We start from the raw sequence: 17801 nt of genomic DNA, 5'->3' as shown, positions 1-17801 counted from the left end.
ACGCAAGCCTTCCCACCAACGGCAAGGTCCATGGTTCATGGGGGGGACGAAGACCATATACGTTCTTTAAAGAAAATATTCGTCTTGGAGACAATAGATCAGCACATGATTTGTTGTTTATTGCTTTCTGAGGCATTTGAATGCAGCGTAGTGGAAATACCGTGTATCTAGTTCAGTTTTTCGAAAATTCATTTACAGTGTTCGTCTAAGTGAAAATGCTCTAAGAAGAAAGTAGGCATGACCAGATCCAAGGGGACACATTATGCCATGTGCCCCGGGAGGAAGTGACAGTAGAATAAAACATTCCATCACACATAAAATGTGTGGTGGCATAAGCTGGCACCGGCACACCATGCGGCATAGAGGTTGCACAAAGATCGATCACACCAAGTAAGTTCCAGTGTCATTAGTCGCAGCCCAGCGGGAACTGCAGTAGCAGTTAGCTCCGCAGAGCAACCATAGCCGTGAACATCTTTTTTGGTTACAAAGATAACTTTTCATTTCGCATGTTGGGATTCTGTTTGTTACGATTTTATTAATCGATTGTAATTTTTATTTTGAAGTTCAAGTTGTTAAGTTGTGCTTCAGTTCATAAAATTGAATTTTGTAGCCGCAGTTGTTATTTGTTGTCCAGGTATCTATATTGTTGAAGCATCATATTATAGGGCTTTCTTGAAAAGGAGATTCCTGTTTTATTGGAAGATGTTCTTTTGGGTAGAAGGATACTTACGTTCTTCCAGCATCACACAGTCCCTTCACATTCCAGCCATCAGGTAACACACCATCTAAGCCTAACACGCCCTGTAAGTTGGATCGGCAGAAATGGTCAAGTTTAATGACCGGACCTTACCTCTTTATATTTGTGCCTGTGTGTATGGTTAAAAGGTGAGGCCTGCAAAGGAAAAGCAAACCCAAGAGATTGATCGTTCTTATTATGAATGTTGATGCTCTTCATAAAGAACGTCAAGACGACCTCATAAGATTTACAAGTGGTGTTATGAACAGAATTTGAAAGTTCATTCAAGTCGTAGGTGGAATTTGTGGAAAACAAGTATGAATTTAATCGTTTCCATTAGTTTATCATCTTCAGTGGCTGTCGTTTTCGGGTACATTCTAACAGCTGCTGATACCCTCGTTAAAGAACGACAGGACGACCTTCTAAGAGCTACAAGTGGTGTTATCGACAGAATTTGAAAGTTCATTCACGTCGGAAGTGAAATTTGTGAAAACCAGTTATGATTTTAATCATTTTCCTTTGCTTAACATATTTCGCGTTTATCTCTTTGGATTACATTCTAACAGCTGTATATCTGTAACAAACATGAATTGGAGAGGCATTTCACTGAATGTTTTATATGTAGATTGAGGAATATACTACACAAACGAAGTGTGTACAGTTACTTTTGAATCACACTATATATATATATATATATATATATATATATATATATATATATATATATATATATATATATATATATATATATATGCTGTTAGAGTGTGAGGATTTAAGTGTTCACTGAAATTTTCGAAGACCACACCGACGCCAGCTGGAATTGGGCATCAAAATAATTCGATGGTGAAAGTTAAAAACTTGTGCCAGAATCAGACCCAAACCTGGATCTCCTGCTTAATGCCAGCTGTTGCCTCAAGAGTCTCGGCCATCACGACGTGGTTCTCATTCCACCCAACTTGTCAACTCGTCGCATGTTAGTAGCCATCATCGTCCATTCACCTCCTTGCTCACAGTGCGTCCAGATAACCGTGGCCCTTGCAGCAACTGCTCGCATCAAGCATGAGATCCGGGTTTGGGTCTGAGTCTCCTACAAGTTTTTCACTTTCACCGTCGAATTATTTCGATGTCCGATTGCGGCTGTTGTCAGTCCGCCCTTCGAAATTTACAGTGAAGACTTAACGATAGCGTGATTCAAAAGTAACCGTACACACTTTATGTGTGTAATGTATTCCTCAAAATAAGACTAAAATTTTAAATAAAGTTTAGTCTGAAATTGCTTTATTTCCGAGTTATGACGCATAATATTCATTTTTGGTCGGCATTACGTCATAAGTGTTGAGAACATCCTGGAAATGGTAGATGAAGATCTGATCATAAGTATCAGCCATATACGTGCAGCTTTGTAAGCTTCTCATTTAACTGTATGGCACCTGCTATGGAGATAGCTATTCCACCCCTTTCACCTGCAGAAGGTACGCGAGCTGACATTTGCGGACTGCCGTAGAAGTCAGAGTTTTTGTCAGTGATTACTCAAGGCCCATGCTGCTCATCCATGGTTTGATTTTCGGGTGAAGTTTATGGACGAGAGCCTCTTTACCGGTGTGGGTATCGTGAAAGGTCACAACACGTATGCTGGATATACGAGAAACCTCACACAACTACAGTAAGAAGATATCAACATCGTTTTGAAAAGAATACTTGGTGTGATATCCTGTACAATTAGTCAACTGGACCGTATGTTACTCCACAGCGCCTGATTGACAGCATGTATCGATTGTTTTTTGGAGCATGAATTAGGTGTTTTGCTTCATGATATTCCATATACTACACGAACCAACTTATACTTTAGGCACGACGCCGTCCCTGTACGTTTTAATCAGGAGGGAAGAGAACACCTCAATATCACTTATCCCGAAAGTGCACAGTTGTCCAGGACCAGTTTCATGGTCGACAAGATCTTCGGTTCTTAACCTACCTCGGCTTCGACCACTGGGGCCCTCTCAAGGAGCTCGTGTATGGTGCTGAAGTGAGAATGTAGCTCAACTACAGCACCGAACTGAAAATGATCGTGCGACTGAGCAGAATGAGATGACGGGGCTGGCAACATTTCGAAAGCAGTAAAACATTGAGCATGCCACTGTCTTATTGTACATGGACATTATTCTGAACATGTTCTGCAGTAAATATACAGTACACAGCTGAATTGAATTTCGGGTCCCTGCGTGTCACGGCTTTCTGAGAAGAATTAATTTTCGTGTTGTACTTGGGATCCCTACTCTACTGCATATCCCGGAAACAAAGGAATTTCAGACAAAACTTTAATTAACATTTTACACTTATTTTGATGCATACATTACACTTACGAAGTGTGTACAGTTACTTTAGAATCACCCTGTATATAGTGCAGGAGATGCCAGCAGTACTAACCTCAGAACTTGCTGATGATGGTGAACGTTCTTCACAAGTTCTGCATACGTATGTTTATCCTCGGCACGTAGTGATGACGTTAGAGCAACATCTTGGAGATGATCACCTCTGATAAATTCACGTTCATCAATGTTTTGATCGTCAGTCATGGTAGTACCATCATATCTGGATCTACCACGCTGCAGCTGTCCTTGTTCCATAGCTGAAATGTTGTCATTTAAGACTTCCAGCTCAGCTGCAACCATGAGCATGAGGTGCACAAAGAAAACGTCCATGCATACAGTGGCCTGAGACAACACCATCAGGCTGAACGACTGCGCTACATACAGAATCTCATAAGTTGGCGAGCGATTCACATCGGCCGGCAGCCAGACGTGCACGGGAAGCTGTCTGGAACCGTCTGGAGCGTCCTCTCTGGAGGTGAGGAAAACTTGGGACAGCAGTGGCGACGAGACCCAGCAGAGCAGCGCCGGCACCACCACCATCTGCACAGCATGAGGAGGGCCAGTTCAGTAGCAGTCTCTGCAGGTCTGGCTGTGCTACCAGAGCGCAGTAACTCGGGACAGTACAGCAAACGGAAGAACTAACTGCTCTGATATTTTAGAGGACACTGAAAGGTAGGTGACGCTGTGTCTTATTCCACCAGAAAACTGTAAAAAAATGTAGAGTGCAGTAACCTGACGGAGCATATTGTGCCCCTTCTCCACTGGTGTCTAGTCGCGTGTAAAGCATAGTAGAGATAGTGGTAGGATTTAGTCGATCGTATCTCTAACACATCGATGATTTACTGGAATATCCGAAGATGATTACTTGTTATTGGCGGAGATACTCTTCATTTTCCGCTCAACAGCTTCCAAGCACTACGGTGCACTCACTTTATCGCGAAGCAACGGCAGTCGTTCTTCAGATTTCGCGAGAAACGGGTAAGTGGAGTCGAGTCGAACTAAAAAGAAAGTGAACTGTTGCCACATATTTTGGAGTTTTGCCGTCGTGTGGTAGGACAACTGTGAGTGATTAATCGGTTTATTCACGAAGACTGTGCATAGTAGTAAGACGTGTAAAATGAGAAGCTGTGTAAACGAAGCGAATTGGGCAGCGGGTACACTACCACTGTCCACTACAACTCATGGAAAACTGTGTGCGCGCACAAACAAGCGTAGTGGATATCCATGATGATACGTAGCAGTGGACCGATCGCTAACCAGTGGGCTACTATAAGTCACCGATTTACCCAGTTACCATTTAAACCGGCTATCAGTAATAAATAAAGAACTGTTTTCTGTAACATCTTCCAACTATATCCCGTCTGTCTCTGAAATGAAACTGTGATGGTGAAGGAGACCTTGAAAGGAGAATCCTTTCCCCATGATATTTCACAACACAGTTGTGCAAAAAGAAGAGATGCTTTGTTTCTTAATCGAAATGGAGTTAATATCAACTCGTTCCTCAAGACCTTGTTTTATCTATATCTAATTAAAAAGGTGTTAGTATTACAATATGCCTGCCGGAGTGGCCTTGCGGTTCTAGGCGCTATAGTCTGGAACCGAGCGACCGCTACGGTTGCAGGTTCGAATACTGCCTCGGGCATGGATGTGTGTGATGTCCTTAGGTTAGTTAGGTTTAATTAGTTCTAAGTTCTAGGCGACTGATGACCTCAGACGTTAAGTCACAAAGTGCTCAGAGCCATTTGAAGCATAGTACAATATGTCTCAGTATGTTTAGTCCAACTAGACACCGAGTGAGGCGGCGCAGTGGTTAGCACGCTACACTTGCATTCGGGAGGACGACGGTTCAAACCCGCGTCCGGCCATCCTGATCTAGGTTTTCCGTCATTTCACTAAATCGCTTCAGGCGAATGACGAGATGGTTCCTTTGAAAGGGCACGACCGATTTCCTTCCCCACCCTTCTCTAATCCGAGCTTGTGCTCCATCTCTAATGACCTCGTTGTCGAAGGGACGTTAAACACTAATTCCCTCCAACTAGAAATTCATTTAGATAATTCATTAACAAATACATTCATATGATAGTGTGTTAATTAATGAGCAGATATTGTGATGTCATGAACCTTACGAGGTGGTGGTGTTAACCACATCCATATTAAGTTATGCAGATTCTTTAGCAAAGACAATTTCCGTTCTGAATAAGATGAAATCATTTCAAGAGTGAGAACTTCCTTCAAGCTGGGCTTTCCTCTCCACAGCAAGAAACTCTTCTTACAACAAATACTATCGCAACAGTCCTTGATGTTATAATTTGATTCACTCAGAAACAAAATTCTTTGGAATTTTACATAGTAGTAAGTTACTGTAGTAAAATATCAGAAATGAATGGAGAATTGTAAGACTAAAATCGGTGTATGAAGTTAAGCCTAAAAGTGATATGGTTTAAATTTCTTAATATGCACTGAGACATCAAAAGTCGTGAGATAGCCATAGTAGTGTAGCGTACACAAGGTATAAAAGGGCAGTGCATTGGCCGGTCTGTCATGTGTACTCAGGTGATAAATGTCAATAGGTCTCCAGTGTGATTCTGGCAACACGACGGGAAGTAACAGACTTTGAACGCGGAATGACAGTTGGAGCTAGACACACTGGACATTACATTTCGGAAATCGTTAAGGAATTCAGTAATTATGGATCCACAGAGTAAAGAGTATGTCCGTAATTCCTAATTCCAGGCATTTCCTCTCACCACGCACAACAGAGTGGCTAATGACCTAAACTACCAAGGGAAGTGGGGTTTGCGTAGAGTTGTCAGTGCTAACAGAGAAACAGCACTGCATGAAATAACCGCAGAAACGAAAGTGGGTCGTACGACGAACGTATACGTTAAGACAGTACCTCAAAATTTGGCATTAATGGGTTATGGCAGCAGACGACCGACACCAGTGCCTTTGCTAACAGCATGAGATCGCCTGCAGCGCATCTATTGGACTCATGACCATATCGGATGGACCATAGATGACTGGAGAACCATAGCCTGATCAGGTGAGACCCAATTTCAGTTGGTAAGAGCTGATGGCAGGATTCGAGTGTGGTGCAGATCAGGTGAAGCCATAGATCCAAGTTGTCAACAAGGCACTTGCAAGCTGGTGCTGGTTCCATAATGGTGTGGGCTAGGTTTGCTTGCAGTGGACTGGGTTCTCTGATCAACCTGAACCGATCATTGACTGGAAATGCTTATATCCGGCTACTTGGAGACCACCTGAAGCCATTCATGGACTTTATGTTCCAAATCAATGAAGGAATTTTTATGAATGAAAATGCGCCATTTCACTGGACCATATTTGTTCGCGATTGGCTTGAAGGACATTCAACACAACTCCATCGATTGATTTGGTCACCCATATCGCCCGACATGAATACAATCGAACATTTATGAAACGTAATCGGAAGGTTAGTTAGCGCACAAAAATCCTGCACCGGTAACACTTTCGTAATTGCAAATGGCTGTAGGAGAAACACTGCTCAGTATTTCTGCAGGGGACTTCCAGCGACTCGTATAGTCCATCCCACGTCGAGTTGCTGCACTACGCCGGGAGAAAGAAGGTCCGGCACGATACTAGGTGGTATCCCATGACTTTTGTCATCTTAGTGTGAATGATTTTGGTTCTGTTTTGTTTGAAATTTTTCTACAATTACTGTGTACTGAAAGTCCTGTTACAAACGTCCTATACTCCAAATAATAAATATAATTATTTACTTATTACATTTCACCTCTCCTCTCATCACATCACCAGTCTGTGATATGTCATAAATAGGTGACCAGTGTGCATTCCACTTCAGCCTATACTGACATTGCAAACTCTGTTACTTCTTTCCCTTGTCTCTAGATCAAGCCCAAAATTAATCTCATCCTCCACCTCCTCTCCCTACAGATAATGAATTTCACAAGATTTATTAACTTCTGCTGCTTATATACATATACAGAAAATTGTGCTCCGTCACACCAGACGCTAGACACAAAGGCAACATGCACAACAAAGTCATCCCAAACCGTCAAGGTCAAAGGGACATCAGACAATCCAGTATGGTGGAAGTAGCCCAAGTGAAATCTCAATATCACCTCCAGGCATGCTAATGTCGAAATGGGAAGAATATCAAAATGTAATGACATCACAAGCCAAGATAGAGGACCTAGCCCACTTGTCCTACAAGGTTTTCCCCACCCCTATGTTGTAAGATCCCATGATAGGTTTCAAGTCCTATGTGTAAATGGGTGGGAAAGTTTTTAAAAAGTAGCGGGAAATCCTCCAGTCCGAACTATGTTAAGTTTAGAACGAAGACGGTTCTCTTGTTATTAATTTCAAAGAGTTGTATGTATTTACTGCATTACAGAAGTTTTCGGCATTCATTTACACATTTTGACGTGTTTATTTCAACGTTTTAGCCTTTAAACAAACATTTCAGTTTCCACACCACCAAAATTCATTACAAGAAGTGGCCCACAGCCGAGGGCACATAGCTCAGTCACGCATGCGGTCAAGTCACTCCAGAACTGCTTTGTTTTACCATTTTAACAGTTACAAAGGCGTTTATAGAATCCGAAAAAACATGAATCGCCATGTGATGGACAATGTTGGTGCAAACCACTTGCCTTTACGGCTGACTATACACATCTCGCAGTTATGTGCATGGCAGAGAGGACCCTGTCCTTCTAAGCTAGTGTGGGTCGCCACTTGCTGGTCGTATGCATTTATGTGGTATCCCTTCTCTCGCCTCACAAATGCTCTTCTGCCATACTGCCCTGACCACAGCTCTGCTCTGTGGAAACCTGGAAGCTGTTGCTTTTGTGGTATACGGGTACTCATGGCAAGGTAATCAGCGTCAAGAGGCGCACAGACATAATTTACAATGCTGTCCACCTCCACTTCAATAGGCAATGGACCAGCACCCGCTCCAAAATGAAAATATAGTTTACAGATGTTTCTAGGATATTTGTAAGCTCCTCTCCAGGCTGGAAACTAGAGTGGGATATCTTTCCCACATGGTATTATAAGCCATGAGTGGGAGCCCTGAATTCTGTATACAATTTTCTCAACCAGTAAACACACAGTAAATTCTATGGGCGATGAAATGTGTAGTAATAGGATATACTGATAACCGAATAGTATACCCTGTCCGGTGTAAAAAAAAAAAAAAAAAAAAAAAAAAAAAAAAAAAAAAAAAATAATTCTCACTTCTATCTGTTGTATTAATCACTTTCCCTTTGTTTTCAAGTGTATCAACTAACTAGTGTTGTCACTATAAACGTCATCACTCCATCGATGGTGTAAAAGGTACTACGAGGAAGAATCCATTATTTCAGTGAGGGTGCACATGAAGCCCGATCTCTTCCAGGGAGCCAAAATGGAAAGCGAGGGATTCATGGTTAGCTCATGCTACGCTATTAGTGTGCAACAGAATTTGGGTCAGATGGGAAGTATGTACTGATGGCCATTGCGGTTAAGCGTACCACTCGTGTTAAGTGGGAGATCCAGGTTCGAGTCCTTGTCTGGGACAGATTTTCACCTGTTGGCAAGTTCTACACCATCCATAACGATGTCAAATGAGCATCAGAACGACATAACTACTCAGTAATGAATCACCAGAGATCAGAGATCAACACTTGACGCACAATTTTACAATGCAGGTTCAATTAGATGTCAGTTGTGGTATTTTTGCAGACACTTTCGCAGAATAAATTCTTGTGGAGAATAAATGTTTTCTTCTATAACGGTAACCAGTTTCTTGCAATTTAGCTGTAACATGGGCACTTTGTTGCAATTTTACTAGAGCGCAATTTTGCTCTCACACTAGTGAATTTGTTATAATTTCACTGAAACATGGGGTAATTTGCTAAAATTTTTCCCTACATGCCTCAGTTTGATAGAATTTAACTTTTACATAAGCCAGTTTCTTATAGTTACGCCTTAACATGGGTCAATTTGCTACAACTTTGCTGTAGCAAGAAACAGTTTTTGCAATTTCAGTACACAGAGACACTTTGTTACAACTTCGTTTAAAGCGTACCTGTAACCGAATATAAAAGGACGACACATTTTACTACATTTTGTTGCAAGTGAGCATAGCGTGACCATCTGCCACCATCAGATGCTGTTTGTTACTGCCTATTTTCCTTATGGAGGCGATATGAGAAATTGCAAAAACATTCCAAACATAATCATAAAAAGAAACATGTAGCAAAACCGGGAAAGTAGTAGTAGTTGCATCTTCATTCAGGAAGATCAGTAATGTACAGGAAGAAAATTCGTGTCACTACAGTGGTTCTATTAAAAATGAGTATTGATTCTGAGGTGACCTTAATCCACTGTGTCTAACGTTGGATGCCGAAAATGTCACTTGGTTTTGTTCAAATCTCCACTAAATGTCCACTATAAACCGCCATTGCTTCAAGAATGGCAAGCTCAGTCTACGTCTGTGCTGGAAAAAGCATTTCAGCCCATTCCTCAACGTCTACAGAGTTTGATTCATGGATAGCTGTTCGGAAAAGGGAAGAAGAACAAGAATATAGATCAAGGCGAAGAATATGATGTTAAAGCCAAAGAAAACAGTGTTTTTAAGTAAGCAGAAGGTGGAGATGCTGGATTAGAAGAAGCAAGGCTATTTTGGAGAAACGACGAGCGTTAAGAATAGCGTGTTTAGAAAGAGGCGAATCTCTCAGAAGACCATTCAGACCTGTTACTGAATCTCTTGAACGACTTTCAAAGGCGAAAGTCAGAGCAAAACGTAATATTGATTGTGGTTTTATTAAACATCACGGTGATAGTCAGACTGGTGGACAGATTAAGTTCGGAAAAGTTGTGTTGTTGACTATGCAGCTTATGAATTTAACCAAACATGGTTTAAATGACAGGATAGAGAATTTGAAAGAAAATCAGGTTTACAGACCATCATATTCGTAAAACTTGAAACCTCATCAAGTCTTTACTGATAGATAAATTGAAAATTATTGTGCATGACTGATGTATATAACAAAGCCGCTGGGGGAAAGAAGAGCGCAATAAGTCTGAAATAGAAAAGTATTATTAAATCGACGTTAGGAGGCTGACTTGGCAGCAGCAATATCGATTTTCAGCATAAAAAATAAGCACTCGACCTCTACAATATAAATATAACAATTATCCAAAAGAAATATCTGAACGATAAGGCTCCTCACAGTATCGGTCACACCTGGAAGTCCAGCAAATTAGAATGAAACCACTTCAGTAATTTGAGAGAAACATCTATTAGACAATAATTTTGTGCCGTAAAATGTATTTGGCAGACAAGCCCTATTACGACTGAAGTGTTCTTACATTTTCATTATTTTTATGACTGTTCTAATATGTAGTACTGAATGCTTCAATCGATTTCGATTGTATTCTACATCTACATATCTCACAGCATTACTATAACATATTTTCGTGACAATACACAGATTTCTAACAAATGCTGCCAATGCAGAGACTGCAGCACATTTTTCACACATACTTGTAGGTGTCCTGGGTCCATCATAGTGGATGGCATGATGACCCTTTCATCTTGAGAGAATGAGATGACCTCGCAGGGCATATAGCCAGAATATCTTGGCACGAGTTGAGTACAGTTTTCAGCATAAGTATAACCTAGATTAGAATGCCCACTGTTCCCCGTACTGCTGTTAGTCTCATTATGATAACAGTATTGTGTCTTCGTGTGCTTCACCTGCAAATAGATAGAGGTATTCTTGAACGGAGATCAAATGTAAGCCTAAACACTAAGCATAATGTATATTATTTTCATCTCCATAAAGTGTGTACAAAAGCGTAATCGAGAAATTTTCCGTTGCTGTTTAGGGCCTCAAATGGCTCTAAAACATATAGCTGTCCATCCAGAAACAAATTTCTCTAAGTCAGGGAATTTGAAATTTTTGTTTCTTACCTTTGTGTACAAGCTTAAATCAAAAGCCCTAGTCAGAAATAAGACACGTTAAAATATTGAAAGATATACATGTTCGACAAATTCTCTGTATAAACGATCAACGTAACGTGGATTACCTGGACCTGAAAATAAGGTGATCAGATCACGTAGTTTATACATATCAACTGCTCAACTGTAATATAGATTTAGATGCAATAACTACTTATGTAGTGACATTCGAAGCAAATAAATCATTAATGCCGATTGGATCAGCTAAGAACTATCTCTGTAGATATGTTATTTTATATTTGTTGCTTGAATCCTATCAAGTAGCAAATGAGTGATCGAAAACAACAAAAAGTTCATTACATTTTTATTTATGAGTCTAAAATTTCTCGCAGCACCAAGACGTTTGACAAAAACTGCGTATGGAAATGTGTGTAGAAATATTTACAGCTTTACAAAATGAAAGACAACACAGATATAGGACATTTCTCGCAACAAATACTAAACACGCGACGTGTACCTGCATATAAACGTACAAACGGCCCACCAGTTTCTCATAGCGGGCGCGAGTCTTCTCGTTGTTTAATCCATTGCTGTATCTTCCTCTGGTTTCCCATAACAGCCGGACGAGTTGATGCATCGTGGCTCCTTGTTTAATGAAGAGAGCAGCCTGCAGGACCGAAAAAATATCTATAAAAGGCGCTGGTTATACTAGTGTGGCAGTATTAAAGCAATATGCGGCGTCGGACACTCATGTCGGAGCAATTTTACGCATTCGAGAGCCTTTCGGGTTGAATAGGCAGGACGTGGAACGCGCCTACAGCGTTTATCCTCAAAGCTGTCTGTGGACTTCAGAATCGCATGCTTAGGGATAATGTTCGCTGAGTTGATTGAAGATGTGTGAGGTAGACGATAACACGTAACGTGTTTAGCGGCGACGAAGTAAACGCTAGGAGTGACGTCTCTAGTATAATGTGAGTTGCATGGGCTGCATTGCAAATGTAGGTTGGACGGCGATTCTATTGTTTCTGGTCAACGGCTCTGGGTGAGCTATTCAGAGAATCAGACATTTCAAAATAGTGATTTCAGTCGCGATGTGTGGAGTTGATAGTGAGTATCTTTAAACCACATGAGTACTGAAGGAATGAATGACCGCCCAAAGAGAAAATTTTTTTTCGAATACGGACTATTTAGTTCATAATCGCAACTTGACATGAAGTAGAGAAAAAAGTAAAGTCTAATAATACAGACAATTTTATTACGCCACGGCATATACTGTAATAAGAAAAATACTGTGATCTCTCTTGTATACCGAATTAGAGCTCATCAGATATACGTTCTGCAGCTAACTCTGTACTGGAAGTCAAAAGCATTGACTCTAAGTATAGTTCTCTCATCGACTGATAATAGGGAGCCATATTTTCTCCGACTGTCGTAGCATATTTCTGTCTTTTAGCAAATCAATCACACTTTTTCACCAGTTCATTTCTTTGATAGTTTCTACAGAAACTAAGTTTAGAACAATTATATAATTGATTTTGTACGGACGTTCAGAGACAGAGCTGTTTTTGTTATTTTCGTTGATCTAAGTATTTATTTTCCGAGTTCCATCGATCTTTAATGCGATTATAACGTGTAGAACCAGTTAGAGTACTACTGTAATAAATACATGGAAATGGCCATGATGTTTACTGTCTAATGTTTACTGTCTAAATCGTATAAAGGCAAGAGCTCAGATAGTTACTCAAGTAACACTAGTAATAACAGTGACACAAACGAATTACAAGTCATAAATTCTAATTTACCTATAAAGCAGCCTGTCAATAAGTGGCACATACGTTGAATTCAATAGATCCAATAAACCTTCATTATTTCTGATGGCAGGTGACTGTAAAAGTCCTCTGTAAAGTTGTCATAAAATATATTTCCTTATGTGGAAGTATCGGTGGGCAGTTTCGGCAGTGTTACAAACGATTTTGGCATGGTTAATTAAAAGGAGTTGCCGGAGGCCCTTCCTGCCGCCACCCCATACCCCCTGGGACAGAAACTGTGTACCCCAGCTGTTTGCGTCTAGCGTAAAACATGAAATAGTGCGATAGTATTCCACATGTCTGCGAGTCGTGTGACTGAGGCGGAATGTGGAGACCAGACCATTATTCACCAAGGGAGATGTGGAAAATCTCCTAAAAACTACTTCCAGGCTGGCCGGCATACCGACCCACGTCATTAATCCGCCGGGCAGATTCCATTCGGTGCCGGCGCCCAGGAAGCAGAGTATTAACGCTCTCGGCTAACCTGGCAGGTTAATCAGAAAACATCTAACGTTTGTTAAATGATACTCACTCCCACTAAGATAGATCCGCAGTTACAGATCCGTTTGGTGGGATGAGTTCATGTTCTCTCTTACAGCCGAATCAGCACTGACACAGAGGACAGTTTTAGCGAGAAACAGGGACTTCGTACATCACCAAAACAGGTACACAAATGTTTGTTGACGTAGCGTACTAAACATAGATGTGGAAACATTAGGTATTAAAGTAACTTTCTTTTTTTTAGTGGACTTGTAGTCCGGGGTGATATGTTACAATACAGCATCACCGGTCTATTGCGGTCTAACTGTGTTGGTGAGGCAGTAAATTTCCACAGGGCAGTGACTGCGTCACTGCAATTCACTTTGGAGGTGTGGCGGTGGGGCTTGTGGTCCCGTACCATCCTCTGACGGTGATAGTACTACATGAGTCAGCATGAGTCAGGCAGAAAAATTTTGCCTAACATGGGCAGGTGAAGGTGTGGCGGTGGGACTTATAGTAACTTTCTTTTTTTTTCTTTTAGATGGACTTGTAGTCCGGGGTGATATGTTACAATACAGCGTCACCGGTCTATTGCGGTTTAACTGTGTTGGTGAGCAATGAATTTCCACAGGGCAGTGACTCAATCACTGCAATTCGCTTTGGAGGTGTGGTGATGGGACTTGTAGTCCCGTACCACCCTCTAACGGTGATGGGGGGTGAGGCAGTGAATTTCCACAAGGCAGTGACTCAATCACTGCAGTTCGCTTTGAGGGTGTGGCGGTTCGTATTGTTTTTCACATTTATCCAAATCATTTCACAAAACAACTGCGAGTTTTTTTTCAGATCTCTTTTACTCCAGTATATTTCATTGGTAGTTGAATGTCATACAAATGTAGCTTCTTACGTGCAAAACAGTTAAGATTTTAAGAAATAAACTTCTTTGCACTCAATTTACGTGGCTATCAGCAGCAGTTCGTGTAATATTTAAATTATTGTCATTCAAATTACTAATTATTGTTCATTAATTATGGTGATCACTTTCAAACAACTTTATCTCTTTTTTTTTGTTAAATTAGAACTCAGACTGGCATATTTGACACCCAATTTGTCCACTTCCTGCTCTTACATTAAAATTCCTATTACGCAGACGTGGGACGATTGCGACTTCCTTTGCTTGGAACATTCACCAACTAGTATAACCTACTAGCTTCTATTACTCTGATATTCCTGGAGATGATCACTTACTTGAGAAATCATTTCGTATACTTCTATCTTGAGTAGCATTTGACAATGTGATGTGATGTCGAACACCTTCCGGAAACCTGGGAAGTCGGGATTTACCTACACAACTGTACCTGTCGCTATCAAGTATTTTGACGCAACTGGTTTTGCTCTAAATCTGTACTGATTCTTGGAGAACGCAAAGATGTTAACAAATGTAAGTAAATTAAACATTAAACTTTAAGTTGCGATGTAGAATGTTATCCCCATTGCGGTTCAGATCAGAAAACAGTTAAATGTTTACCTTGATTAGAAATCCGAAATCCATGCAAGCGACGAAGCCGCAGAGCGTGACTTCCTCCAGGGGCTGAGGAGGATCCACGCACAGTTTGAGGATGCTGCAGACCACTGGGAAGGCGATGGAGCCCAAAGTGACGGAGGCGAGCACGCTGGAAACGCTCAGTACGGCCCCATCTTCAGGTCGCCAGAGACCCATAAGCCGCCTCAGTGTCGCACCAGGGCCCAGAAGCGAAAGAGCACTGTCTGACAGCCGTAGTCCCTCCTCAGACGCAGATACCGCAAACTGCGTTATCGCAGGTAATGTACAGCAGCGGTTGGTCCTGCGAGACATCTACGACAACGTTTCGTACTATCATACGAAATAGATTTCACAACAGTATTCTTGATAGTTAAATATTAGAAGTATCTAAGGAGAAGCACATCACATACAGAATTAGTTACCGGAGGATACATATCACTAATGCAGAGTAAACCTTCTCTATGCTTCATAGTGATCTAATTTCGCAGAGGAAGAATGCATACGAATTTCTGTAGGTATGCCCTATCTAGCTGAAACCAGTCAGTGATTATTAGATTCTGTGATTCTTTGCACTGATGTTGCTTGCTACTTTTCACCCGCTGTTCCAAAAATCTGCGACATTTCGTATGGAATGGGTTGATTCAGCGAGCCAGTCAAGATGCGATAAAGTGGGTGAATGTTGGACAAACCAAGAATTTATGTGTCCAGAACTGTGAACACGGCTGTTCCCGTTTAGAGCAACAGAAATGTCTACAGCATACCTGTAACGACGATGGTGATGGAGGGGCAAGGCATGGTCACTGAGAACGTCGCGAATGGTTCGTGGCCATGTAAGCCTGAATGAGTGAGCCCAACTCAGGATACACAACACACCATCAAAACGTCACAGACCCCCTCCAGCCAGAACTACACACTACACACCCTGCTGATTAAGTGCTTTATTAGGCCGCCGGCGCAGCCGACTTCTTGTGTCGTTCGAAAAGAGGCAGAAACACGAGTGCTACATTCCTCCGGCCAGCTACTATAGAGCTTCTGTGTTGTCTTTCGCAGTGAAGATAGTCCTATTGCAAGGTAACCGACTCCCAATGTCCATTGTTCTGAATTCCCTTCACATTGTCCACTCGGAAATTCCTGCAGGGTTTGAAAGCGATTTTGATCACTAGGGGTGACACTCGTATCTGTTCAGTATAGGGTACTTTCATGACCACCAACCATAAGGCATTATATATGACTGCTGCCAGAGGTGCAGTATTCCTCGTAGACAGCACTGGTACAGCAGCAAATTGGGCAACTTCACTCACAGTGTGATCACGGGCACGTCGGAGAACGATAGCTCGTTTCTCTCATTCTGTAATCTTTCCTCGCCGATCCATCTTACCGCTCTGGTTCTGTACAACTTATTAACATGTACACATCATTTCTCTGCCATGAGTTAAGCCAGCTTTAGAGGATCACGCGTCAGAAAGGTATGCGTTCTACCCTACCTACAGCGCCTGAAACCGACGAGGGTCTCTTGTAAGGTCTGCAGGACGCATGCCTCCCGCCGTTAGAAAAATAGGGCCCCTGCCTCCCGAATCCTTCAAAATCTACCTGGGGCACAAGACTGGAGCCTCCCGCGGTCAGGGAAGTAAGTAGACAGTAACATACGTACTTCTAGTCGAAACTGTAAAACATTTTTCAGTCGTAGGTAATATGGAAAAACGACGCATCAGCATCTACGTCTGCTTCATACTCCGCAAGTCAGCTACCATTGTGTGGCGGAGGGTATTTCTGTTACCAGTAACTGATCTCCCCTTTCAATGTTCCACTCACGAATGGAGCATGAAAGCAACGATTGTCGGTAAGCCTCTGTATTGGCTCCAATTTCCGTAATTTTCTCATCGTGGTCATTTCACGAGACGTTGTGCGACTCTTCCAGGAAAGTGTTCTCTCATCAGTTAAAATCTCCGTGATGGACAACGGCTGTTTTGTAACAACTGGCACCGGATTTAATTATCTCTGTAATATTCTTACCCTGATTAAAGCATCTTCTCCAGGTTTTCTATCAGTCTTGTCTGATAAGGACCCCCGTTGATGAACAGAACTCACGAATCGAACAAGGACCTTATAAGCACCTTTCTTCGTGGATTAGGTACATTACGTTAAGATTGATCCCTTGAATCTCAATTTGGCATTTACTTTAGCTACTATTTCTTTTATACGGACTTCCCACTTACAGTCGCACTGGATTGTTCCTCCTAGATACTTTGCGGTAGACATTGTTTCCAGTAGTTGTAATTAACAGGGTGGTTCTACAGTAAGGGATTTCTTTCCTGCGTGTGCAAAATATGTTACATCTAAGTTCAGGGTCATCTGTCAGAGCCTGCGCCATTCATCAGTGCTCCATATTTCATTCTGCAAGTGGATACTGTAGTCTGCAGTTGCTGCTGCCTTACAGACAACCGCACCATCTAGTAACAGATTTTATGAGCTCCTGACTATTTTTTTATATCAATTATATACGCTGTAAATAGAAACGGTCCTATCACACTTCCTTCAGGTATTCCGAATATTGTCTTTACAAATGTAGATTTTGTTCCGTTAAGGACGCCGTCTTGAGTTCTGTCCTCAAGGAAGTCTTGAATCCAGTAGGAAACTTTTTCAGTAACCAGCAGTGCACTACGGTGTCAGATGCCTTCCTGAAATCAAGGAACACGGCATCAACTAGAGCTTCGTTGTCCACAGTGCTTATCCTGCATGTTGAGGTCAAAAGAAAATTAGTCTCTGTTGTTTAAATGTAAGTTAGTGGTTTTGGCGGTTTTAGTGGTTTAGCTTTACCCAGGGTGCACCACGAGAAGACGAACTTTCTCATATCCCAAAAGTATTTACAGATTTACATCATTTTCATTTTTTTATTTCCAAATTCATTGTCATACTAGTG

General features: G+C 41.6%; 1 protein-coding gene across 1 annotated transcript in view; it reads right to left on the bottom strand.

Moving 5' to 3' along the window:
- The window catches only part of LOC126413756 (odorant receptor 43a-like), a 35521-nt gene extending 20463 nt beyond the window's left edge, over window positions 1-15058 (bottom strand). The window contains exons 1-3 of the mRNA XM_050083295.1: window positions 14867-15058; window positions 11571-11720; window positions 3164-3648 (exon numbers count right to left, since the gene is read on the bottom strand). Coding sequence (XP_049939252.1) covers window positions 3164-3648; window positions 11571-11720; window positions 14867-15058 — 827 coding nt within the window. The remainder of the gene's footprint in view (window positions 1-3163; window positions 3649-11570; window positions 11721-14866) is intronic.
- Window positions 15059-17801: the final 2743 nt, after the last annotated feature.

This window comes from Schistocerca serialis, chromosome 1, assembly GCF_023864345.2.
Source record: "Schistocerca serialis cubense isolate TAMUIC-IGC-003099 chromosome 1, iqSchSeri2.2, whole genome shotgun sequence".
Taxonomy (NCBI): Eukaryota; Metazoa; Arthropoda; class Insecta; order Orthoptera; family Acrididae; genus Schistocerca; species Schistocerca serialis.
Note: the sequence above shows the minus strand (reverse complement) of the source record. Positions and strands in the feature narration are given on the sequence as shown.